The 27740-nt window shown below is 34.6% G+C and overlaps 3 protein-coding genes across 3 annotated transcripts; 2 read left to right on the top strand and 1 right to left on the bottom strand.

Moving 5' to 3' along the window:
- Positions 1-7339: 7339 nt before the first annotated feature.
- LOC145598790 (protein CHUP1, chloroplastic-like) lies at positions 7340-13569 on the top strand. The gene is made up of 10 exons (XM_081655179.1): positions 7340-7645; positions 8420-8703; positions 8907-8971; positions 9099-9839; positions 10352-11710; positions 11819-11950; positions 12414-12595; positions 12763-12874; positions 13033-13176; positions 13316-13569. Exons 2-10 carry the CDS (start codon positions 8595-8597, stop codon positions 13412-13414), a joined length of 2943 nt encoding a protein of 980 aa, XP_081511305.1. The 5' UTR covers positions 7340-7645; positions 8420-8594; the 3' UTR covers positions 13415-13569.
- Positions 13570-15389: 1820 nt separating this feature from the next.
- Positions 15390-22068, top strand: LOC145597754 (syntaxin-132-like). Its single transcript, XM_081653998.1, has 13 exons — positions 15390-15667; positions 17153-17260; positions 17465-17521; positions 17650-17698; positions 18411-18499; positions 18572-18645; positions 19363-19405; positions 19477-19537; positions 19637-19662; positions 19758-19835; positions 20299-20379; positions 21399-21464; positions 21613-22068. The coding sequence occupies exons 1-13, from the start codon at positions 15650-15652 to the stop codon at positions 21784-21786; spliced, it is 924 nt and encodes a 307-aa protein (XP_081510124.1). The 5' UTR covers positions 15390-15649; the 3' UTR covers positions 21787-22068.
- A 461-nt stretch (positions 22069-22529) lies between these two features.
- LOC145599480 (putative glycosyltransferase At5g03795) lies at positions 22530-27556 on the bottom strand. The gene is made up of 3 exons (XM_081655854.1): positions 27271-27556; positions 23595-24192; positions 22530-23013 (listed from the first exon to the last, which is right to left on the bottom strand). Exons 1-3 carry the CDS (start codon positions 27554-27556, stop codon positions 22530-22532), a joined length of 1368 nt encoding a protein of 455 aa, XP_081511980.1.
- Positions 27557-27740: the final 184 nt, after the last annotated feature.

The raw sequence follows: 27740 nt of genomic DNA on the forward strand, positions 1-27740 counted from the left end.
CAAGAAAAGATGATGAAGGAGCATAATAACCACTTATATAAACTTAATAAAAAATTAAACGAAGGTATTAATTTGATGAATTGTAGAGATACCTGAGTTTGAAATTATTGCAATGAACAGTATAACAATGGTTACAAATTTTTTTAGCAGGACCATGATGTTTTTAGTGATTCAACACTTTTTTTTTTCTTGTTTAATATTTCTCTAATAGTCTAATTCATCTATATTCCCAATATTTATATTGTTTTGAACAAAAGATAAGATGAGCTATATGTATATATAATGACATATGCAATTAAGATAGCAATAAAGTGAATCATCTTGATTATCAAATAATTTTCAAATAAGAAAACATTAATGAGGAATAATAAATTACTAAATTTACGCCAGGATCCCAAAGATTATTTCCCTTTATTCATTAAAACATTATGATTTCATTCCAAGAATATTAATAGAGATATTATCTAGTATCTAATATGATATTATCTTTTTTTTTTTTTTTTTGAAAGAAATCTCATATGATATTCTCTCATATATATACTCTCCTTTTTAAGCTACTGTATGTATTTTGGTTGACTATCTTTTACTTATTGTAATCTTTAATTAAGGCATTATTCTCTCTTAGTTGTACACAAAATTCTTCCATTGAAGATATTTATTATTTTCCTAAGTTAGATTATTTTGTACACATACTTTGGCTAATCTTGTATTTTATAATGTAATATAATTGATTCCTTCTTTCGTGGTGTTAGAGCAGAGAGATTAAACTTGTTGATTTTTTTTTTCCTCCAACGCTTCCATGGCTTCCAATACTATCCTAAACGAAGTTGAATTGTCATCACCTCTTATTCTTGTTAATCTTACCAATGTTCTCAAGATCACAAATCTGAACTATATCTTTCTTAAAAATTCCAAATAGAAGCCATCCTTGTTGGTCATGGGCTTTTTAAGTTTCCTGGTGGCTCTTACCCTGCACCTACCATTACTACTTGTAGACACCCATTTGTGTCTCCCCAAAATCAAACCCAGTGATGAATGTCTTTCACATCGAACCATAATCGAATAAGGTGAAAGTATGGAAAAGTCAAGTGTTGCGGTTTAGTTTTATTTAAAATTCTCTTCTCTCTATTTTTTAAAAAATAACTCTATTTATTAAAAATAGCCAATCCAGTTTAGTTTGGTCCATAATTAAGGTCTAATAATAGTGTAGTTGGATGGGGCTCGAAGAGACCTTTCCAACGATATTTTATAAGCCCAATTCCGATGAATATTGAGGAAGTTATGGCCAAAATACTAAATTGGGCCCGGTTAATTATTTATATACGGCCCAATGATCTAGAGGAGGGCCCAATGTTAATTATTATTCCTAAAATTATTAGGATTAATTATAACTTTTTAGAAGTTTCTAGAAGGTTCCTTTTAATTATTATATTATTATTTTTGAAAATACGTTTTATCTTCTGTACGGATTCCGTAAATCAAGTTGATTAAAGATCGGATTCCGCGTGGAAAAACGCGTCCAAGTCAGACTGTCGCCAAACGACAAGTTTGTCGCTTGGCGACAGACCTTGTCGCCTCGCGACAGCGTGTATTTTTAGGCGACAGCATGTAGTTTTATTCCTTATCAAATTCTATACTTTTCCGGATTATTTTCCTTATAAATAGGGTCCTGAAACTCCGTTTTCATTCATTCACAATCACCCAATTCTCTCTATTCTCTCTTGAGCAATATATGCTTTCTTCCTCTCTCTCTTTCTAAACTACCTTACAAACAATATTCTGCATACACAAGATTTAGAATCACCTAGCCAAGTTCGAAGTTGCCTTCGCCCTAGACGTGCAAGGTTTAATATTTTCTGAGGGTTTGGTCCAAATCTAGTCAAAACTTTATTTAATTTGATTCTAATTTAATTTCTTTAATTCTTTATTATTTTCATTGAAGTTTACTAACTTGTGTATTTTGTTATTAGAAAGAGGTACGAGGCTTCAAAGTAAGTAGATTAGCTTACTCCCTATTTTCTTTCACAATGTAGAAAACATGTTTATTATTGTTTAATGCTTCCTAGTATCATGTTAGGATGTTTTTATTGCTTTCTAGTATCATGTTTAGGGTGCCTTTATTCTTTTCTAATATCATGTTAGTACCATGTTAGGTTTAAAGCATTGATCTTTAATGCTTAGTGACACGCTAGGATTTGTTATTAATCTTGTTAGTATCATGCCTAGGATCTTGCTATTATTATTTAAGCTTTATTATGCCTTATCATGATTATCATTATATTATGATTATTATTATCATTATTATTATTATTATTATTGTTATTATGATCTTTATGATTATTATTATGTTGCTTGATATTTGTTATTGCTTGGTCACGCCTTTTATGCATGTTTAAAGGGAATGTGTACTTGAAATCACGCTTAATAAGATAATTAATCATTTGGTTTAGGCTAATGTGATTTTAATTCAAGTGATCGCCAATAATAGTTTTATTTGTGCATTAATATTCAACCAACATAGCTAAACAGGTTAGGGTTAACCTAATGTTTGCAAGTTAGTTAGAAAGCGCACATGAATACGAGCAGAATAAAGTAGAGGCCTATTTTATAGGGCGGGTCCCTTCTTTTGTAGATTGGATTCATACCCTCATCCTCGAACCCTATTTGGTTCAAGACCTTATGGAGTTGACGATCTCCTGGATCGGTTTTGGGTTTATAAGTTCCTAAAACTTGTTGGCGACTTCTTTTGCTCTAGCTTTCTTCCCTTTGGAACGCCACCATACTTTAGTGTATGATCACAGTGGGGTTCAAGCTTGGGATTATAGTGCTTGAAATATTCTCTACAGTTTTTGGCGACTCCACTGGGGAGGATTTCTACTTAAATTCCTGAAATTTATTTTGGCAATTATTTAGAATGAGCGGATGAGACTCGATAAATTCTAAGTATTTCATGTGCGTAATTTTGATTAACATTATTGTCATATGCATAAAAAGGTCCTCATTGGATAGACCAATGAGTCAAAAAGATAGGATTTTACACGTAGAAAATTTGAGAAATTTCTTTCACAACTAGAATCGAAATAATACTGCGAAATCTGGAAAATTCTAAGAACACAGATACCTGCTGAGGCATGTAGGAACTAGCGTCTAGAAAACAGAGACCGTCGCCTGTAAAGAGCTTCTGTCGCCTTAAAACCTGCATAAAAGGCGTGATTTAGAAATAACAATAATATGTATCAAGCAACATAATAATATAACAATTATAACAATCATCATAATAACAATCATAATCATAATCTCAATAAAGCTTAATAATAATAGCAAGATCCAAGGCATGATAATAATAAGATTAATAACAAATCCTAGCATGTCACTAAACAATGAAGGTTAAAGCTTTAAACCTAACATAATACTAACATGCTATTAGAAAGAGTAAAAAGCATCCTAATAAACATGATACTAGAAAGCAATAAATAACATCCTAACATGATACTAGGAATTAATAAAATAATAAACATGCTTTCTACACAAATAGAGTCACAAGATTGCATACTTTGATGCCTCGTGCCTCTTTCTAATAATAAAAATACACGCGTTAGTAAACTTCAATAAAATATTAAATCAAAGAATTAAATCAAAGAATTGAAAAAAAGAGTTAAAAATTTTAAACTGGATTTGGGACCAAACCCTCAGAAATTATCAACCTTTCTCGTGTAGGGCGAAGGCAACTTCGAACTAGACTAGGTGTGTCTAGATCTTGTGAGATCGAAATGGTATTTGCAAAAGGGTTGGCTTAGAAAAAGAGAGAGAGAGAGAGAGAAAGCTATATTGCTCGAGAAAGAAGTGAGAGAATTGTGATGGTTGTGGATGATTGAAAACGAAGGTCCAAGGACCCTATTTATAAGAAAATAGTCCGGAATTCGATAGAAAAGAGATAAAGTTTCCGTAGGAGTAAAACACATCCTCTCGCCAGGCGACAAGCTTAGCGCCAGACGACGCACTGCAACGCCAGGCGACGCACTGCGTCGCCAGGCGCTGCGTGGAAAATAACACGTTCTGTAACCGGAATCCACTTCTACATATAATCAAGTCGTAAAATCTGTGTTTAAAGGTTAAAATCGTATTTTCATAAAAACAACTATTTTATTCCAAGTAAAACTCTAAATACATAATTATCAATCCTAATTCCATTAGGATTTAAGAGAACCTTCTAGATAATTCTAGAAGACTATAATCAATCCTAATAGGTTTATGAATGATAATTAATAATAGGCCCTCCACTAGATCATTGGGCCGCATGTAAGAATTAAATCGGGTCCGGTTTAGTATTATTTTAGCCATAACTTCCTCATTATTCATCGAAATTGGGCTTATAATATATCGTTGGAAAGCTCTTTTCGAGCCCAATCCAGCTACACCATTATTGGAGCCTTATCATGGAACAAACAAAACTGGACTGGCTATTTTCATAAATAGAGCATGTTTTCAAAAACAAAAAGGAAGATTTTTAATAAAAACTAACCGCGACACTAGACTTTTCACACTTTCACTTCATTCGATTATCTTTCGACGCAAAAGGTATTCATCACTGGGTTTGGTTTTGGGGAGACACAATTGGGTGTCTACACATGTTAGTCTAAAAGCATACATGAATACGAGTAGAATAAAGTAGAGGCCTATTTTATGTGGCGGGTTCTTTCTCTTTTAGATTGGACTCGTACCCTCATCCCCGAACATCTAGTCATGGTTCCAGACCTATTGGGGTTGACGATCTCATGGGTTGTTAAGGAGTGTAACCTTCACCCTGTGAACGGTTTACAAGTTCCTAAAACTTGTTGGCGACTTTTTAGCTCTTATTTCCTTCCCTTTGGATGCCACCATACTTTGGTTAACAGACATCCTTGTCACCAAAGGAGAATATCCTCTCCATGCTAACAAAAAAGCTAAACGAGCATTAAGACTTTTGGCTTTCCAATATGTACTCACAGACAACGAGTTACACAAAAGGGTACCTAAAGGTCGAGCTCTCCTATGTGTAGGCAAAAAGGAAGTCCAAAGGGTATTATTGGACTACCATGAGTAGGGAGTGTCATCAATACGTAAAAAGATGCCCCAAGTGCCAAATATACGCCAACTTACAGCATGTTCCTCCATCTCTCATCTACACCTACACAACGCCATGGCCATTCTCAACATGGGGAATAGATATTATTGGAAAGATTACTCCTCCTGGGACAGGAGGTCATGAATACATTCTAATGGCAATTGATTACTTCACTAAATGGGTGGAAGCAGTATCATATGCAAAACTCACTGCGAAACATGTAGCACTCTTTATCGAAAGAAACGTCATTTGTCGACACGAAGTCCCACATGAAATGATAAGTGACAATGGAACTTACTTTCAAGCAGAATGTGATTGTAATCTGGATCTGGGGCCGTTCGCTTTGTCCGAGTCATTGTGTCCTGCACAGACACAGAGACGATCGGATTCGGAGAAGCATAAGGGTGGTCCTAACACGCAGAGGCGGCACTCCTAGTCTTAGACTCAACCGTACTAGGAGACCGGCTGGATACTAACCTAGGTTGTGCTGTGTGTGGTGGTGTTGCATCCATTTATTGCAAGAAGTATATACAAGCGGTAAAAACAAGAAAGAGCTGAGAGGGGCAGAGACGGTACCTTAAGATTTGAGATCTGAAGGTATCAGGCGTTGTCCGTTTGATGCAGACGGGCGCGAGTTCAAATTGCTTGCACTTGTCACAGGCGGAGGGCATAGTCTCTTTCTCTAAACTTTATCCCTCTAGAAATGTTTTGCAAACGTGCAAAATGAGGGGGTAAAACATTTATATATAGAGGGGTAAATACGAGGGTATTCCCGTAATTTCTCCAGAAGGTGACCCGTCAAAAATGGCGGTACAATTACCACCAATGGCCGATTGACACTTGTCACAGATGCCACGTGGCATGCCACGTCACATCTGTGAGGGGCAAATGTTTTACCCACCCATGCCACGTGGTCCAATAAGAGGGCAACACGTGTCGCATAAAGATTAGTCCAAAATGGACCAATCCCAGCCTGACACATGGCACTCTAAGAAAATGGGAGAAAAGGCGGCCTTCAAAGGGCCCAAATCCCGAGAAAGCCGCAATGCGGCGCAACCCACCAAGGTTAGGTCAGAGTGACCTAACTAAGGGCACGTATCCCAATGACCCTATAAATAGGGAGATTTCCCCCAATTTGGGGATACGTCCAATCATTCATTACAACCCACATTCTCTCACAACAGAGAACACCTGATCTCGAAATCCGAGAAGACCACACCTTATTTTCCGCACTTTCTTACAATCTCCTACGTGTACGAACTTGATCGTCGGAGGCGGAGCTCCAACCACCCGGAGTCTCCGTTGTTTTGCAGGTACAGACCGCGCCGAACTAGTCTTCGAGACGTAACTCTCCCGAGGGACAAAAACACCCAAAACACTAGGCATATTTTTAAAAGGAGAAATACTTAACATTACAAAGTTTCTCTTTTTTCTTAATAAAATAATGTTTTATTTTTATTTTTATAAGATTCTAATAAATTAGAGAGAAATACATTTTTTCTTTTACCCAAAAAAGGTGTTACCTTGTTACCTTATCTATACATACAACTTATCTTAAATTAAGGTTTGTTCACTTCAACTTAATTTCAGTTTAGTTCACTTCAACTCTAATAAGTTCAGTTCCTAATTTCGTTCTCTCATAAAATATTCATTTCAGCTTTATACAGTTCAGTTCAGCTCCAATCAGTTTAGTTCAGCTCAGTTCAGTAAATGTGAACATGCCCTTAGTGGCGCCAAAACTTTTCACCTATAATGTCACACAATTCTCCCCTCCTACAACACCCTAATTAGTACCAATTAGCCGAAAGTCGCCCTCATTTTAATCAACCTTCCATAAACAATACGAAGTATATAACACCCCTTAAATACTCCTCATTTCTCTCCTATCATTTTCAGATTAGTCTAAGTTAATGATGAGTAATCAACCTACCATACTAGTTATAGGTAAGAGCTACACACTATTATTAATTTATAAAATGTATACCCTTTTATGCTCTTAAACTTTATTATTTCACCTCAACGAAAGACAAATTAATATGATCCTTACCTTTAGAGAACAATCCAATTCATCAAAAAGACAAAGAGAAACAAGTCCATTGTTGAGTTCAACTTGTGGTTCATGAATATTTTAGTCAATATCAAACTTTAGTTATTGGCTCCACACATTAAAACTCTACTCATATAATTCTTCTTGTTGAGTAGATGACCAAAATTACTAGAAATAAATGGACAATATAAGATATGGTTTGCTAATTGCCACAAATTAAGGGTGTGTATGAACCTCACAATGATGTCTTATCTCATCTTGTTACACTAAAATAAGACAAACTTTACATTTTTTTTGTTTTTCATTTTTTTAGTTCTAATTTCATACACTTTAGTTCACGACTTTCAAGGCATTCAGATACATTTCAAACTTGAAAATCCGCAACCCTTTTGTGCGACGGCGCCGCCGTGACAACCGCCGTCACTCTAGGCACCTGCAACTTCTCCTATCTTCCACCAGTTCTTATTGGATTCTTCCTCTGTTCTAAAGTTAAGGTATAAATTTTTTATTTTTTCTCTTATTTCAATATATATAATATGATGCTAAGTAATATTTGTGTCAATATTTTTGATGGGTTTTTGAATTTTGAAATACCCTTTTTTTTTTTTTTTTTTAATCTTCTGTTTGTATTTTGTTTGTTTTTAATTTTGTTTATATGCAAGTGGGTATGTGTAGATATAGGTGAAATGTTGGTTGTATGTTATTTTGGTAAATGTTATATTGTTATATTTGCTGAAATGATATGAATTACTTTTAGTAGGCAATTTTATTTTGTGGAAGGTGGTATTAGAGCAAATGAGCAATGCCATATACTTTTATACAACTTTAACTGTATGTGTATTGTATTAATTTTGTATTTTGGAATGAGTTTATTACCATCTTACAAAGGAGCTAATGTAATTGAGGGGAGTAAAATGTTCAATTGTATGTTCAACTACAATCGATTGTATGGTGATGAACTGAATTGTTATTCGTTACGGATTAAGAGGAGGTTTAATAGAATTGCTATGAAATTAGCTTTGATGATGAAGTTTGGTACATAATTTTGTTTGGAAAGATTGTGTAAGGAAGTAGAGTTGTCTTCATCTATTTGATGCTATTAATACCTGCTTCATCTATTTCTTATGTATATAGTTGGTATGTCATTAATCAATTTGAACATGTATTGGTACTCATACGTTTCGGTATTCCTAAATCTGCTACTGTCTGAATCTGCATTTACAGCAAAGTTAAAACTGGTAGCATATTGTTGCATTTTTTTGTTGCAGATTTGGCATTTGAGGCCCCTTGTTTGCGCTACATATGGGTTAGCTTTCAGTTATGGGATAAGGGAAGATGGATGATGGGTACTATGACTGGCTCTTTGCTCTACCAGTTGATTGGAAGATTATTAATTTCCTTCCAATTATATCTACATGATTCCTGCAAAAAAATTATATCTACATGATAGTCAGGTTAGGCCTGTTGGTTGGTGCTTCCATCGCAGCCTACACTGTTAGGCAGGTTAATGTCAGAGGTCCAAAGTCATCAAAGTCCTCAGTTAAACGTAAAGGTATTTGTCGAAAAATAAATTTATTAGCCTAAGTTAATTTTGTATTAGTCTTTGTCAATCTAGGTCTTATGAGACAAAGCTACCTTTAAATTAAATTCCATTAGCTAATGATACAAATTGTATCCAACTTGAGGTGACACTTTTACTGAAGTTTCTATTAGATCTGACTCGTGCCATCATTCATTTGCAAATTTGTAATACAGTAAATGATCAAGAGGCGCAAGAAAAGGAAAATCTTGACTTCACAAATATCAGCAGCAATGAGAAGGTAATATAACTAATATTGCAATCTCGATTATATTCTTTACTATCAAGGTTGCTCTGGTGTATCAGTGTGTGTATTAATGATGAAGCATTGCTAGATGAATTACTGAGTTCTCAAATTTATTGTGCAGGATCAAGAAGAGGAAAAAGAAGAGGTTAAATTAATAAGTGGGGAGATAAACCCTCCCATTGTTGATACATTTGATATTGGAGAGGATGAATTCGAAGAGCTTTTATCAGGGCAGATGGACTTTCCTGTACCAGATGCTGAGAAAGGTGCAAAGGCTGATCGTCAGCGAGTTTATGAAGAAGAGATGGAAAACGATGGAAGTGAACTAGAACGGTTGCGCACCCTTGTACAGGAACTAGAGGAGAGAGAAGTACGATTAGAAGGGGAACTGCTGGAATATTATGGTTTAAAAGAGCAAGAGTCTGATATAATGGAGCTCCAACGGCAACTCAGGATCAAGACCGTTGAGATTGAAATGCTGAAGGTTAACATTAACTCACTGCAAGCAGAAAGAAAAAAACTTCAAGAAGAGGTTGAGCTAGGAGCTTCTGCTAGGAAGGATCTGGACTTGGCAAGGAAGAAAATTAAGGAGCTGCAGAGGCAAATTCAGCTAGAAGCAAATCAGACGAAGGGCCAACTTTTGCTGCTTAAACAGCAAGTCAGTGGATTGCAGTCTAAGGAAGAAGAGGCCTACAAAAGGGATTCTGAAGTTGAAAAGAAATCTAAGGCTGTTAAACAATTGGAGGCTGATGTAGCAGAGCTTAAGAGAAAAACCATTGAGCTTCAGCATGAAAAGAGGGACTTGTTGATTAAATTAGATGCTGCTGAAGCCAAAGCAGCTGTACTTTCTGACATGACAGAGGTCAGGGGTTTGAAATCTTTTTAAATTTGCTCAGCACCCTAAAAAGAATGCTATTAATTTTCATTCAAACATATCATTATCTACTGTATCATTGTAGCTGATAATTTTACTTAGGTTACATTGAGACGTTTGGGATGATAGTTTACTTAGGTTACATTGAGACTTTTTGTATACACAAACACAAAATTAGGCTCTGCCTTTTTATCGTTCTTTGATTGGCAAGAGAGCACTTGGTATCTTCCAGTAAAAATAAGTGTATTGTGCATTAGACTAACTGGGGTTTGTGACTTTGTGGTGGTGGAAGAACTATAGTGTAGAGAGTTATTGTTTCTTATTTTGTTTCGTGCTCATTTGTTGTGAATATGAACTGGATTTGGTCACTGGATATAGGTAACTTCAGTATACATAATATTCTACAGTTAAGTTCACGTAAATGAAAAATGCAGTTCCCTGTGTTATTGCTATCAATAATCAAATTTTCTTGTACTTACACTGGTTCTGTGCTTCTGCAGACTGAAATGGTTGCAAAGGTTAGAGAGGAGGTCAATGACTTAAAGCATGCAAATGAAGATTTGCAAAAGCAGGTTGAAGGACTTCAGATGAATCGGTTCAGTGAAGTTGAAGAGTTGGTCTATCTACGTTGGGTGAATGCGTGCTTGAGACATGAACTTCGAAACTACCAGACACCAGCTGGAAAGATGTCTGCTCGTGAGCTTAGCAAGAACTTAAGCCCTAAATCTCAAGAGAAGGCCAAACAGCTCTTGTTAGAATATGCCGGCTCAGAACGTGGCCAAGGGGACACTGATCTTGAAAGCAACTTCTCTCAACCATCTTCTCCTGGAAGTGAAGATTATGATAATGCTTCAATTGACAGTTCCACTAGTAAATACAGTAGTCTAAGTAGGAGACCAAGCATTATACAAAAGCTAAAGAGATGGGGTAAAAGCAAAGATGATTCAAGTGCACTTTCCTCACCGGCTAGATCTTTCTCAGGAGGCTCACCTAGGAGTAGGGCTAGCATGAGTCTGAAGCAAAGGGGGCCACTGGAATCCTTGATGCTAAGAAATGCAAGTGACAGTGTTGCAATAACCTCATTTGGGAAAGCAGAACAGGACATGGATGGATCTGAAACTCCAGATCTTCCTCGCATTAAAACCCAGGTTCCTTCCAATGATTCGTTGAATTCTGTTGCAGCTTCATTTCAGCTGATGTCAAAATCAGTTGACGGAGGCATTAATGAAAAGTATCCTGTGTACAAAGACAGGCATAAACTGGCATTGGAGAGAGAGAAACAGCTCAAGGAAAAAGCAGAGCTAGCAAGAGCTGAAAAGTTTGGTGACAAGTCAGGTTTGAAGCCTGAGTTTAAGGCGATTAACAGATCTGCAGCTTTGCCTCCAAAACTTACTCAGATAAAGGAAAAGGTACAGGTTCCTAGCAATACAGGTGATCAATCTGGTGATAGTAAAATGGCTGATTCTTCAGTGGTGAGCAAAATGAAACTTGCAGAGATTGAGAAAAGGCCTCCGAGGGTACCACGCCCCCCACCAAAATCATCTGGAAGCAACGTTTCAAGTGGAAATGTTAATTTGTCCAGTGGAGTACCATCAGGAGGCCCACCACCACCCCCACCGCCACCCCGTGCTCCTGGTGCACCTCCGCCTCCCCCTCCACCTCCAGGAGGCTTAGCAAGAGGGACCGGAAATGATGACAAGGTTCACCGTGCTCCTGAAGTTGTTGAATTTTATCAGAGCCTGATGAAACGGGAGGCAAAGAGAGATACAACAAGTCTGATATCAACTACTTCTACTACAGCTGATGCAAGGAGTAATATGATTGGTGAAATTGCAAACAAATCCACCTTCCTCTTAGCAGTATGTGTTATTGTTTTCTATTAGTTGTCATTTTCTTTGTTTTGTTTTTGGATGCAGTCATCATTGTTTCTTGACTGATAAAATTGTGTTTCATTTTGATGTAACCAGGTGAAAGCTGATGTTGAAACTCAAGGTGATTTTGTTCAGTCATTAGCATCTGAAGTCCGAGCTGCTTCTTTCGTTGATATTGAAGATCTGGTTGCATTTGTGAATTGGCTAGATGAAGAACTTTCCTTCTTGGTATGTCCATGGTTATTCCTTTTATTATATACGCTTGACCTCCTAGTTTCAATACTAGTACAAGTTCTGTATGACAGTATGTATATTCTAAATAATTTTAGTATAGTATATTGCTGCTCTTGCAGTGGCTAAGTGAGCTTCCCTATAATTGTGCTGTGATTCAGAAATATAAGTCTTTTGTTTATGTGATAGTGTGAATAAGAAAACTAACCTACAATACCTACTTTAAAGGGAGAGGAAAACCAACTCATCTATGGATAATGATTTTCTTGTAATCTCTTAGCATAATTCCTATCCAAACTAACTTGACTTAGTCCGTATGTTCTGAAGTCATATAAGCTGTTCCGCACTTGACTATATTAAATGAAAGCATATTGCAATTAGTTTAATCACAACCAGTTACCCTTTTTTAATTTCTGAAATGCCTATAGTTTTAAATCTTGTTTTACTTATGTTGGGTTAGGTTGATGAGAGGGCAGTTCTCAAGCACTTTGATTGGCCTGAGGGTAAAGCTGATGCTTTAAGAGAGGCTGCTTTCGAATATCAAGATCTGGCAAAGTTGGAGAAGCGTGTTTCATCTTATGAAGATGACCCCACCATTCCATGTGACAAAGCTCTCAAAAAAATGTACTCGTTACTTGAAAAGTAAGTATTAGCAATTTAACCTTTCTCTGGTCAAATTGCAAATAAAGCAGAGCACAATGTTGCTGAGTTAATCTAAATATGTTCTATAAATCCTATGCATTGACATGAATTTTGTACTTAACTTTAGTAACTTCTTTGGACCTCATTCATGAAATTTCTTCATCCAGGGTTGAACAAAGCGTGTATGCTTTGTTGCGCACACGTGACATGGCTATTTCAAGATATAAGGAGTTCGGAATTCCAGTGAATTGGTTGATGGACTCAGGAATTGTTGGCAAGGTAACAATATCATGACTAGAAACATAACTTTCACATCTGTTACTGTAAATATTATATTGAGAAAATTATTTGGTTGGTTTTCATAATTTTCAAGTTAATTTTTAAAAAAATCTACATGATTGCGGATTTCTATATTAAATATCGGTATCTGCATTCAGATCAAGCTATCATCAGTACAATTAGCAAAGAAGTACATGAAGCGTGTGGCAACAGAACTTGATACACTCAGCGGTCCGGAAAAGGAACCAAACAGAGAATTCATACTCTTACAAGGCATTCGGTTTGCTTTCCGTGTACACCAGGTATTTTCCTGTTCTGCATTAACCTACTGAGTACTGATGTGTGATCCGAGTATCATTGAGATAGTTCTAACTGAAGGTCCCATACAATAATACTCAGAAATGGCTTCAACCAATCTTACTTTGGTTTTGCTTGCTGTAGTTTGCTGGAGGTTTTGATGCTGAAAGCATGAAAGCATTTGAAGATTTAAGAAATCGCGCTAACACACAAGCAAACGAAGATAGTAAGCTGGAAATCTGAGTGGTGCACTAATGTTACTCCTTGAACAGAATATTTATATACAGTTATCTTGTACATCTTACCATTATTTATAAACTTCAGGAATATATTAGCAATTTTATACAAGTTGAGTTTTTGAGGTCAAAAGGAAAAAAAAAAAAATTGTACTTGTACAAGCAAGAGGTTCATAAGTTCATTCCTAACAATCTTGATCCTTGTCTTGCTCCTACTCCTCCTGCTTCTGCTACCCATTTGCTCTGGTATGAATGAATTGAGACGAGGTGAACTTTGTCAGCTGCTTTCAAAGCCTAATGGAAACTTTATGGTGTGGATGTCAACCGTTGTACCTAATACAGTCCTGCTTTTAAATTGTCTCTTTTAGATTCTATTGGGATAGCTTTGATGAAATCCAACCGCCATCTCAAACACCTGAAGCCAGCCTGATTGCACTGTGCTGGATTTTTCTTTTTCTGGGAGGAAATGCAGCTAAATATCCTGGATTTTTCTTTTTCTGGGAGGAAATGCAGCTAAATATCCTGGATTTTTCTTTTTCTGGGAGGAAATGCAGCTAAATTTTAAACTCTAGTCACCAACAATGATAACTATGAAAAGCAGGTTAAAAAATGAGCCTATACTCTTGAAGGAAAAATATAAAAGATGTAAAGAACATGTAGGTTGGATATTGACTCAATTATCTAAGCTACTTGACTTCATGACTTGCTTGATGAACATGGCTAGGGCCTATCAGCCTATAGCTCCACTCAAATAAAGGTTTAGTGTTCTTATTTATGTGATTAACTAACTTTTATCAAAAAAATATAATTATGGCAATTTATGGATCTATTTTGAGAGGCTGCCCCGTAAATTTTTCCACTTGAAAAGGTGCAAAAACATCAAATGATATTCTTCACTTCAAGCTTGAAGCGGTGGAGATGGGCTGTGCTCGAATATGCTTAATTAATTGTTTTGTTAAATATATGAACTAGCCTTCTGACCCGTTCAATGCACGAGTTGTTTATTTATAGGTATACAATATAAAGTTTTATTTTATAATATGATTTTTATTGGAAAATGAATAGTTTTATAAAGGAGAAGAAGAGGTGAAAATTAAATGTAATTATAAAAGATACTTCGTATTAAGTTGGGGGAAAGTGAACCAAACAACATTGCAAAAATTTGGATCAAACTTTATAATATTCTTAATCTATGAGAAATATTATAATCATGTGGATCTTGTTGAATTCGTCTCATTATATGTATTTTTTTTATTATTAATATTTAATTTTTATAATTTTTACATGTATGAAAATTGAAATAAAAAACTATAATAAGATGCGTCTTGGAGACCGCGAAAAGTCAAATGGGGCAAAATTTAGGAACGGAGGGAAAAATAATTGAGTATATATTTTTTTTCTGTTTTTGGAAACCAAGCTGTGAATTTCATTAAATCAAGCCAAAGTCATCAAACTTTGGGGAAAAGGTCCAAACGATACAAACTCATTACAACCTGTAGCATCCCAACGTGCTACATTATGAGCTACAGTATTACCCGCACGCTTGATATGAGACAAAGGAAAAGATTTAAAACAGGAAGCCAACCTACTAATATCATCATAAAGCAAAAATATAGGAGAGAAACCCACAACCTTAGACTTAATTGCACGCACCACCCTCTTAGCGTCACATTCATTATGGACATTTGTATAACCCAGCCTTCTCGCAAATAGCAAACCAACCTGGCTCGCAGTAGCTTCCCCCACCTTCATTATGGACTGCACAACTAAAGGGGTACCCTGGCTTCTGAACACCACACCTAGCCTAGTTTCAGCCCCGAGGTGAGCATCACAGTTGATCAAGGGAAAGATAATTTTTTTTACTTAATTCGCCCCTTAATTATCATTAGAAGAACAAATGAACAATGTAATTTAATCAAATTTCGTAATAATTTCCTAAAAAAAAAAAAAAAAAAAAAAAAATAAATAAATAAAAATAAAAAACAAAAACTTTCGTGCGTTTCTCTCTCCACTTTCCCCCCTTTTGGCCAGGTTGTCTCTCAATTTCTTCATTTTCTCTTTCTTGCTCTTGTTCATTCAAAACCCAAGTCAATTAATTTCTGAAATACACCTCTTTACATTTTTTGTTCTATTCCAAATTCAAAAAAGGGGCAATTTTTATAGATCTCCCACTTCAATTTGAGGTTCTACTTTGCTGAGGAAGAAGAGGGTTGAATCTGTTTTCAACCCACCTACTGATACAATGAACAATCTACTTTCGGTAAATTCAACTTAATCTCTTTTTGATTTTTGACAATACCCTTTTGAATTTCAATTTGGAATGCAAAGATGTGTAATTTTTTGATCTGGGGTTTGTTAATTTGAATGTTTTGATTTGATCATGCTGTTATATAGATTAATTGTTATTTGAGTCATTGGTTTAATTGATTGTATAATTCTGCATTGTATAAATTCTTCTTTTTTTTTTTTTTTCCTTTTTTTTTTGGTTTGATTTTTACGGCGAAGTGTTTGATTAAGCTTGCCATTTTAAAGGGCTTATGATTTGATTCTTATTATTTCTGAATTTGGAATTTTTAGGTTTTAGTGTTTGCAGGTAGTGATTTAAGATTTAATCTTGGTTCAATGAGATGTAAGATTTTGCAGACTTGAATGCTTCTTAAGCAGCAAATTTCTAATATTGTATGCGAATTCCCAAATATGAACATTTTGTTGAGGCTTCTGTTTGGTATAATTTGCATCATGAACTTATAACTGAATTTATTGTGAATACTCACAACAGAAAACTGGTAGCTATACAGCTAGTAGCCACTCTTCTAAGCTTGTAGAGCCCATAGTGGATCAATTTTTTTGTTGTCGACTCAAGGTGTTCGAATGTAGTTTCGTGGTTCCTAAGGCAGTGTAATGTATTTAGGATGGTGTACTTTTTATCAGTATGTCTTTAATATTGTCCTCTGACCACAATCAAATGAACAATATTATTTAATTAAGATTGTGGGTTGTTATCTTATTCAGTTTTGTCGTAGATTAGCCATAGAGGATATGTGAGCTTATGTATTAATCTATCTGGAGTTCTTGACCTGACATAGTTGGATTAACTTTGTTAGTCAGAGATTTATCAGAAATTTATTAACTAGAATGGGATTTTGAAAGGCCTAATGTTTCAGATTTTTAAGATAGGCTACGTATTTTCCATCATTTATGGGGAACCAAAAATTCAAGCTGCACAGCACTGTTTTGTCCTAGTAATTGCAAATAAATCTGTTGTCGTGCCAGATTGCCCATCCTGAAATTGGGGTACTTACACATGAATATAATAGCATCTTTTTCTTTGAGAGAGTTAATATTCAATCAGATTTGTGTCATTTGTTTTTCACATCTTCCTTCTTCTAGCTCTAGTCTTAGGTGCAATCTTATCCCCACTTATTAGGGTTTCTTTTGAACTTAGTTAGAGGTCTTTAGTCATTATATCTTCTTGCTCATAGAGTCATAGTGATGTATAATTCATTTTTCCTTCTCATAAGTGCTTGTATTGATCATAAATTAGCAATATTTTTATTTTAGCACACTCATACAGTTTGCCTGCTAATCTATTGCTTTTTTGACACCGTAATTGTCTTAGACTTTAAGGTCTTACAAAGATTTTTTAAGTGGACAGAGTTCATCTTTCCCAATTATGTTGATGTGTGTGTAAAGTTGTTCCTTTTGCCTTCTTTCCTTTTCTTATTAACATGGTTGTAACCTGTAGGATTCATTTGAGATTCCACGCGGGGAATCATCGCGAGGTGGTGATCTTGAGATGGGGGAAAATCTTCAGAATTCAGGAGAATTGGGTTTGCAAATTTTCTCTAAGAAGGTACATATTTCTGTTCCTTAATACTTTTCAATTTCCTTATGTAAAAATTCCTTTATGTGCTCATATTTATTTTTCTGTGGAAAAGATAAAAGATTTTCTGCCAATCAAGTAATACAACTTGATATCAAGCTATAGATGGGATATATTATGTTACTCTTTTTCTTCATCACTTTAATAACTGAACTACTTTTTTTTTTTTACCAGGTTCAAGAGATAGACAAACAATATGAGAAACTCAATGAGCTTCTTAGAAAGCTCCAGGTAAGCCTACAACTTCTTAGCTGTACTTTCAACACTGCTTGGCAATATTTTAGTAGAATATGTTTTTGTGCAAGGAACAGAAATCATTGATGCCTTTCTTCTGATTGGTTTATAAATCTTGCATGCAGAATGCTCATGAGGAGTCAAAAGCTGTAACAAAGGCTGCTGCTATGAAAGGTAAACTCTAGTTTCCTGTAATTGTATATGCATGCTCTTATCCTTTTGTAGTCTGCCCAAGTCCTAGTGATTAGTTTTAATTAAGGAAGGAAACTAGTTAGTTGCTACCCACATATGCGACTTGAAATTAGGTTTCTGGTTAGATACTTTATCATCCTGGTCTTTCAGTTCTTGTATCCTCCTTTAATAGAGTTCAGAATTAATGCACAAGCCCTTCTCCAAAATGAAGATCTTTGAATTCCATGTTTAGATTCTTAATGCAGACATTTTATGGGAAATATAAGTTTTAAGTTTGGTACTTTTAACCCCTATAGGAAGGGGAAAATCCTTTCTTTTAGCTTTCTACATTAAGGCTTTTATGGTGTGTGTTTGTATAATTTACAGCAAGGGTTGAAGTGCTCCCCCTCCCCGCTTTACCAAAAGTATTGAGATAAAGAGAAAAAAATTCTTCTATTTGTGTCAAGTGTTGGTCCCCCTGTCGTTTATTTTCCTCTTGAATTTTAATTTTCTTTCTTATAAAAAGAAATAGAAAAACCATTATGTAGATTTTGCATTTTGAAAGGGTAAGGACTTTCTGGTATGAATAAGGGCAATAGGGCTGTAATTTATCGTTCTGTTGTATGCTAGGAATAGTTCATTATCATGCTTTTTAGTTCTGCTTTATGAAACTATTTGTACAAACAACCTGATTTTTGCAATCTTTTATCTGAAGCTATCAAGAAGCGCATGGAGAAAGATGTAGATGAAGTCCAAAAGATTGCCCGGCATATTAAGTCAAAAATAGAAGAACTTGATAAAGATGTAAGATGCTTTTGTTTATTTGGTTGACTATATGTCTTTGAATATCTGAGCTGATCTTTCTTTCTTTTCCAGAATTTTTCAAGCCTGCAGAAGCCTGGATGTGGAAAAGGAACAGCTATAGAGCGCACCAGGTCAACACAGACAGTGTAAGTCTTGTGTCCAATGATGCTCATTTTTGTCGGGGGTTTAATTTATACATGATTTATGGTTTTGTGTGGCCTCTTTCCCACCCCTATACTTATTCTTTTCTCCTCAAATATCCTTTGAACTCTATTGGTTTGCATAATTGTATTTTAGTGCATTTACTTAGTAGAAATTAGAGTAGCTACATGGGAAACTTCTAATCCACCAAAACAAACCTCGAAGCTCATTCAAATGTCTTCTTGTGGACTATAAACTTCTGTGAAGCATGGGTTGTATGCCATTGGCTGAACCACGCAGAGTAATTACAGACTTCAATTATGGTTTGAATTTCTAGCATGCAGGGTTGTAATAGATATCAGATTGAGCCTTGGTTGGCCCTTTAAAACAAAAATGTTTGAATGCTTGATCCTAAGAAGGATCTTCCTGTAGTATATATGTGCCTTAAGTGGTGCTAGGGTTCTGCTGAAAGAAATTAATCTGTGAATTAAAGCTTAGGAAGGAATTTGAATGATTTTAGAGATGCATAAAACTGGACCATCCATTTGTAATTTACTCTAACTACTTCTGTGTAAACTGATTCTTTGGTAGCAGTAAGTTCTGGTCATTTATCATTTCCCGTGAATTAGAATTTATAGTATCTAAATTTTAGCAAAATTTTCATTTTGAATTCCAATGAAGTTTGTTGTGCTCAATTTTAATGATTGCTATCTTGTTTGCAGTGCATTAAAAAAGAAATTGAGAGATAAGATGGCAGAGTTTCAGGTAATGTCAAGTTTTCCGACAAGAGTCAATTTTTTATTTGTTGGTTTCATGCTTACTTTTGTTATCTGCAGACATTGCGTGAAAATATTCATCAAGAGTACCGGGAAGTTGTTGAGCGTCGTGTTTATACAGGTTCACTTTTTGGCTTGCTGATAAGGAATTTGTTTATCTTTTTGCTTGAAGCTTTGATGATGATTTGATGATATGTCTTTGGTTTTCTATGTTTCACAGTAACGGGTCAAAGAGCTGATGAAGAGGTGAATTGTTATTTTCTTGCGACAAAATATCTATGAACTGCTAAGCTGCAAGGTTTTTTTTTGCTTAATTGTGCGATACTCATGTTTACTTGCAGACAATAGATCAATTAATTGAGACTGGTGATAGTGAACAAATCTTTCAGAAAGCAATACAAGAGCAAGGTCGTGGTCAGGTGTGTCTTTTATCCCTGTTTTATTTTCTTTGGATGCAGCAGTTAGATTGCAGAATCACACTCTTAAACTCTTAGCTCTGTAAGAAAAATTATTACGGCAAAATACCCTGTGCAGTTGCATAGCTTGTCAGGCTGCCATTTGTCCAATACTTGTAATCAATCAATCAAAGCCTTAATCCCATAAGTGGAGTCGGCAACATGGACCAAAAGTGATCATTCCATATTATCCAATACTTGTAAGGTTTTGAAATTTCAGATTGCTGTCTGGGTATAGTTATGATGTACCATACTGGTATTCTAAAAGATTATTCTAAATTTCTTATACGTTCTTTTATAGGTGTTGTAAATGGCTTATAAGCAAACGGCTGTAAACTACTAGAAGCTTTGGAAAGATTATTTTTTTTAAAATTTTTTATCAGTTGCATAATTCTATATCTACTAATCTACTAATCCATGCCTGCAGATAATGGATACACTTGCAGAAATACAAGAGCGCCATGATGCTGTACGGGATGTGGAGAGAAAGCTGCTTGAGCTGCAACAGGTATATCCATTAGATTTTAGCATAATGTTGTTGGTGCTTATTTGGTTCCCTTGGGAATTAAACTCGTGCAAAGTGTAATTTGATGGGAAATTGCCTCCCATGTGAACTTTCTAGGAAATGGTACTCTTGTTCGCTTGACATTAAACAATGAAAGTACAACTTCCCAAGAAAGTCCCACTTTTCCCATTTCATGTCAACCAAATTCATGTCAAATAGGCAATACCACCCGTCTTTTGGAAGCGCCTTGCAGCTTCCCCACATGCCCACAGATTGGGGTCACTTAATAATTGCATGGTTGTTGACTCTACTCCTTGTCTGCACCCAGTTAATCCACAATATATAGCTTGTAGGATTCTATTTCATATGAGTTTTGTGGGTAGGCACCTGCACTATAAATTTCTGAACTTGAAAAGTTGAAAGGGTGTTTTTGTGTGTGTTTGGGGGGGGGGGGTGTTTAAAGTTTGATGTGAGTGCTATTGGATTACCATACTTGCACCAAAGAACCTGTCCATCGCACAAAATTATACCTGAGAACTCATTTTTTGAATTTCGCCAAACCAATATATCCTTGAGTTGACTGTTAATGTGATATGTAGTTGAATATTAAGGTCTAAGGATCTCTATCAGCTTCAAAGCTAAGGTGGTCGTGAACCTCACTTTCCAACCAACCTTGCAAATCTTTGTCTACCCTACCACAGTTGAAGCATTGCAGCCTTTTTTTTAATGGTGAAATCACTTGAAAATTTGGCGCTCTCAAAGTCTCAATTTCCCCTTATCTCTCCAAACACTCAATTGCTAATCAACCATCTGCTCCCCTCGTTTTAAGCAGCTACTATCTACCAATATGGCTTCATGCTCTTGAAATTTTAGGCTAAATCTTGATTAATAGAACACCCAAAATTTCTTATGCTTTTTTGGGAAATATATATTACAAAATTCAATGCGGTATATCAGTAGACAATATGGCATCCCTATGATAAGCAGCAAGTAGTGCTCATGTTTTAATTTCCTGTATGCAGATTTTTATGGACATGGCTGTTCTGGTCAATGCCCAGGGAGATTTGCTTGACAATATCGAAACACAGGTAAAGTGAAACAAGAGAAAGCAATTGCTTTCCAAAATAACAAAAAAAAAGCTATTATTTCCATGAGAATTCTGAGTGTATCTATTACTAGGATACTTGATTATCATACTAATTGCAATCCATTATGGCATTCATTCCCCTTCTCTAGGTCTCAAATGCTGTAGATCATGTAAACACGGGGAACACAGCATTGCAAAAGGCAAAGAGCTTGCAGAAGAACTCACGTAAATGGATGTGCATCGCAATTATAATCCTTCTTATCATTGTTGCTATTGTCGTACTGGGTGTACTCAAGCCTTGGCAAAGCAAGAACGGCGCTTGACCTGCTTCCTTTCGTACATTCTATACATATAACAAGATCATGTGAAATCCTCGTCTCCCCCAAAAACAAAATAGGTAAAAAAACAAATTGATTTTGTGAGTTTATTCTCCTTGTAACTTCATCAGCTTTTGTGTGAATCAGTAGTTCCATTATCTACAAACCCAGATTTTGCCCTTTTTCATGTTGCTCAGACCTAGTATGATCCCTGTATTTCTTTTATTTTCTCTTCCGAACGCCGTGTGTATGTAATCTTATTCTTTCTGGCATCACCATTTTCATTTATCTTTTGAATGCCTTGGACTACAAGAAATATCAATTTTCTTCTCATTTTAATTTTTTATTATTTGGAGTATGTAGTCATTGATCACAAATACATTGCTAACTTTGCTTGGGCAAATACAAATCTGAATGTCTAAATATGCTGCTTTTGTAAACAAAACAGCAGTCCAATCAAGTTTTGTTTACATTTTACATGATTTCTTATTGTTCAAATTTTACGTTATTCACACATGGTTAATTTCGTTATGTGGGAATTTGTTAATTTTGTGTTGGTATATACATAGTAGACAACACTAACCACTTCTTCATAGGAAGTGATCTTTAATTCTATCCTTCAATTCTACAAATACAACTGCTATTTCAAGATGCTACAAATTCAATTCACCTTTTACTTAATGTAGTTACTATTACAAAGATTATTAACCACAATTTACATCAACTAACTGAAATGACCTTATAGAATATTAAGACATGATTCTTATAGTGTTTCTTCTAAGCCAAAGTTCATACATAACCATATAAAAAGCATCAAAATCAAGAGGAGAATCATTCCACTGAAAATGCTTCCTAACCTTCAAAACATTAGCTTGCAAAACTGAGTATCTCTTAGGGCTTATACTTAGTAAAATTTTCTTCAAGTTAGGGATGTCTGAAGATGTAATGACAACGGAAAAACTGTTCCAATTTATGATGTCCATGAAAGGGAGATCATAGTAGTCCGCTAGTATAACTGGTACACATCCATAGTAAAATGCATCCCCTACTCGAGCTGTGTTTACCTCGAATCCCTTAACGTGTAGGCAGTATTTACTTCCTAGGAGTTGTTCCGAGTATGGTGTTTTTAACCTCCCACCGCGAACAAAGATGGAAGAGTCATTTTCCCATGTTTGCACCACTGCTTTTCGTAGTGGTGAGTTTGCTGTTCCGGCAAAGAAGGCCAGTTTCTTTCTGTTGAGTATCAAGAAATGTAACAAAAATATGTTAGATTTTTTGTAATGTGTAAATGCAACAACGAACATATGCTATGTTGCAAAATGACTTCAATTTTACATGGTGTAACAAGTTAGTTTAAGTTTACTGGATAAGAAAAGACTAAATGAACAACTGCGCTTTCTTTTAATTATAGTTGAAATGTTTTTCCTATACGAGGCAATGTTGCACCAATGATGTGAACGTCATGCATACTTATATTTTAAAACGTAACAATTGTCGTAACACGTCTTCCATTCTTAAATACGAAGCATATATAGTACTACCTTCTTTTTTTTTATTAACTAATACATTTTGACTTTAACACTATTCAGACAATTCTTTTTGACCGTGTTTTGTAATTTATATGTAATAGAAAGATATAGTCATGTTGTGATCTTGTTAAATTCATTACGATATATATTTTCAAAAAATAAACTCTTTATAATTTTTGCTTATCGGTAATTAAAGATATTATTAGTTGAATTTGTAAATTGACAAACGTGACTAAAATAACGTGTCAACTAAAAGAAACGGAGAAAGTAATAAGTAAGTCTTACCTTTTAGATAGTGAAGCAAGGTTTGGAGGCTCTTCATGCCTTGGCCAAATTTGTGGGAGGGAAACATCTTTATGAGCAAAATAATTGGTAAGAAAATAACTAGATGAGCAAACTACTTGGATAGCGTTACTTTTCACTTGATCAACCTTCTCCATAGCAACCTTACCAATAGAATGGCAAGCAGCATAAAAATGATCAGCACCCCCGGTTCGATTCCAATAAGGGTAGTTTTGAATAATCTTGGTCATGTAGTTAAGGATAAAATCCGAGAGGCCACTAACTCCGATCTTTCGATCATGCCTCAAGCTAGCAATGGAGAAGGGTAAGAAGAAGAGGTCTGCTTCAGAGGGATCGTTGGTGACGAAATGGCTCTTGAAGAGTACATTCTTGAAGTATGCTTCACTTGCATAGTTACCCCCGGGTTTATAGTGATCATCTGTTGGAAGTAGGGCATGAGCAAAAGGTTCATCTTTTTTGTGAGGGTATATGTAGATTTTTAGGGTTTTTTTCATTTCTTTGTAGTTTTGAAAGAAGGTTTCTTTGTCATGGTAAACTTCTTCGTTATACTTTGTCTTGTGTGGCTTATTCATAGAGGGTCCTAAAAAAACCATAAAATGGATAAACTTTAGAAAGATGGTATATATAAACTAGCAAGAGGGAAAAAAAAAAACTTAATAAAAGGAAAAAAATTACGAAAGGTTTAAATTTTAATATAATTGTAAAACAAGGAATTTTATTTTTAATGGTTATAAGATATGGGGGATACCCCAGGCCCCCACCCTATTACAGGAATGAAGAGATGAGGATTGAACGGTCGAACCCCCAACCATTTGGGGGATGGAGGGACTAACATATGTCCTCATAGTAGAACAGGTGATAGCAAGAAAGAAACGTTAACTAATTAAAATTACAAAAATAAGCGATAAATTCTAAATTGATATTAAGAATTTAGTCCATATATTACATGAGCAGTTTCATCAAAATTATTTTTGCCTTTACCAAAGGACCTATATTTGGATCCTCTAGAGTTGAACTCTATAAAGTTCAATAAATCTAGACCCTCCACAAAAGATCAATGGTTAATATTCATCCTGTCGGATTATGACAATTTTATTGTGCCTTGCATTGCTAGTTTTGTCATACGGAGTATAATCATACAATTCCACCTCCTTACGTACACCCCTCTCCCTACCCCAAAATTAAGCACAAGTTATACTATTTGTGATAAAATTGTACTAGTGTAAATGTTGGTTTATACCCATTGAATTCTAATTAAATTTTGTTGGTTACATTTATTGAAGGTATCATCATATAATTAGATACACAAAAATAGAAATTGTAATGGAAACGTATCACAATCAAATACTAAATACATCAATAAGTCAATTGAGTAAACCATGTTCTCCAACACCTTACGTTATGATAGCGAACGAAATTTAATTCGTCTTCTTGTCTATATATATTTCAAAATTAAAAACAACCTTTCAAGTCACTTTCATGCATCAACTCAATAAAAATATAAAATGCAATTCTTCAAAGATGACAAGTACAATAATTTTGGAAAATAATTACTTTTCTGTTTTGAGAGTATCATTTTTTGATGATTTATAAAAGGTTTACTTTCCTTTTCTAGCTTGGAATTAATTTCAATTATTCTAGATTGTGGAACTTCGTAGAAAAACCTACAATAACTTGTCAAAACTTTAAGAGTTTGAGATTGACATAATTGCACTTCTGAAGAAAATTAATTGTAAGATTTATAATTCTATACCAAAATTATCAATATATGTTCTACTTGTATGTAACAAATCTTGGATTATTATGCCCACAATAACTTATTGCAAGACATAAAATATTATAATTCCTTCGCTTCTATTTGATAGTCCTATATGGAATCCTTACAAGATTCAAATGCTTATTAAATCTAATATTTTTAGGATAAATATATACTGTAAAATTAAACAAGTTATGTGAGGTCTTCTTTAATTTTTTGTCTTAACTTTTTTTTCCAAATATTTAAGATATACATTAAAAAAAAATTACATTAAAAATTCTGCAAGCTAATTTAAGAAGCAAATAGGACAAACAAAAATAAAATTAAGTAACATCCATCTTACAAAAAATAAAAATTAAAAATTATAAAATAAATTATTGTAAATCCGTCAAAGATAATATAATCAAAATTGCATATGATGGCCATTGATAAAAAATTATTAGCTTTGATCTTTGACTCATTTATATAATATCAAGATTAAGGGCTAAGTTTTGTGTAAAAGAAACCATGAAGTCACTCCATTAATGAGAGGAAAATAAATATCTGTTATTTAGTCCAATGGCAATACATGCATGTAACATGATTTATTTATTAATTTCTAAATCTATATGGTAAAAACAATGTTTGGATTTAGAAGTTATTCTAATACAATTAACAATTAACAAGTCCTCTAGTAAAAAACAAGTAACAACTAACACAAGTAACATGATATACGAAGTATATATCTAGAGGCCAAACATTTCAAATGGTTGGTGAGGAACGACCTTAGCTTCCAAATTTTATTCTTGTAGTGTTATTATATTACTCTTACATAAAACAATTTAGCATCAAATATACAAAATTCAGTTGGTACAATAGTAAATTCACTCTAATATGATTCGCTAAGGGCTGCCAAGAAATTCAAATCATTTGATCCCTTCTAAATTAATGCCAAATGTCCTTTGATTTATAAAAACAAATCTATTTTGTAGACCATATTAATGCCAAATTGCCAACTATATATAGTATTTAATTGTTAATTAGTGATGTGTGGCCGGGTTTCGGGTTTTTGCTTTGAATATTACGTTATACTATATCACTATATGAGTTCCAAAATATGTATGTTATTTTTATAAAATTATCTTTAACTTAAGGTGTAGAAAAAGGTACGTACGAAGGATAAGTGATATAGCCAAGGTTTGATACTCAGACTTAACCAACTAAACACAAACAATTTAAAAATAAAAATAAAAATAAATACTAACATGAATTCAATATCCAATAGCTAATGCACTTTATTTGTTTACCTTTATTTGTTTATTTATTTTAAAGCTTAATTAGAGTCAACTTCCAATTTCCACTATTAATTAACTTTGACGGAGTAAATGGGCGCATAATTTTTTAATTTTTTTTTGACGAGAAAATGGGTGCATATTTTAGCTTATTATTATTTAGGGGACTTCAAATTCTATATACTTGCTTATGTTTATTTACCTCAAACGATAGGGAAATGATGGGGATATATAGAAACTATAAACAAAACATAGAGTAATACAACATACGTAACTTTACAACTTTGGCTAATTTATTTATTTATTTATTTTTTTTTTTTTTTTTTTTTTTTTTTTTTTTTTTGGTGTTTAGAGAGTCACAAGGGCAGGGATGAGTATCGATCCCAAGATCTCCTGAAAACGGGAGAGAAACCCTAACCACTTGAGCTATCCCTCACTCTCTTGGCTAATTATATAAATTAATAGAAGTATATTAATGAAATTTATACTAAAATAAATTGAAATGTAATAAAATAAATAAGAGAATAAAATATGTACTTACGTTGTGAGGGCGAGGTCAACTTATTCGGTAACACTGAATTTTCTTGAGTATCATTAACAATTAAATGATCATCTTCATTAACATTAACACTACTCGTCTCATTGAGAACTCGAGTGATCGGAGGACCATTTTGATCCGGAAATGTAACAAACAAATCATTACTAATACTATCATTTAGCTTTGGTAGTTGTACAAGTGTTGGAGTGTCAGCAGGAAAAATTTTTGTAAGGTGAAAGAAGTTATCAAAAGTGTAAGACATGTACAAAAGGATGAGGAAGCTAGTAACACAAGCTAAACATATGGGTAGCATGGACAAAGGAGGCGGTTTTCGACGTGGTAGGTTGATGCACCATTGTGTCAAGGACAATGGTGCCATGGTTGTTTAAGACTTAAGAGAGTGAAAGAAAAGAGAAGAGGTTTAAGGTGAAGTAATGTGAATTAAGAAGAGACGTGCAAATTTAAAGCATAAGATGATAAAAATAGGTCTATATTTTTTATGAGGGTATCATGAAAAGCACATGTATGTCTGATTCTTGACTAGTATTAGTACTTAATTAGGG

Source organism: Chenopodium album, chromosome 20 (genome assembly GCF_948465745.1).
Source record: "Chenopodium album chromosome 20, dcCheAlbu1.1, whole genome shotgun sequence".
Classification (NCBI taxonomy): Eukaryota; Viridiplantae; Streptophyta; class Magnoliopsida; order Caryophyllales; family Amaranthaceae; genus Chenopodium; species Chenopodium album.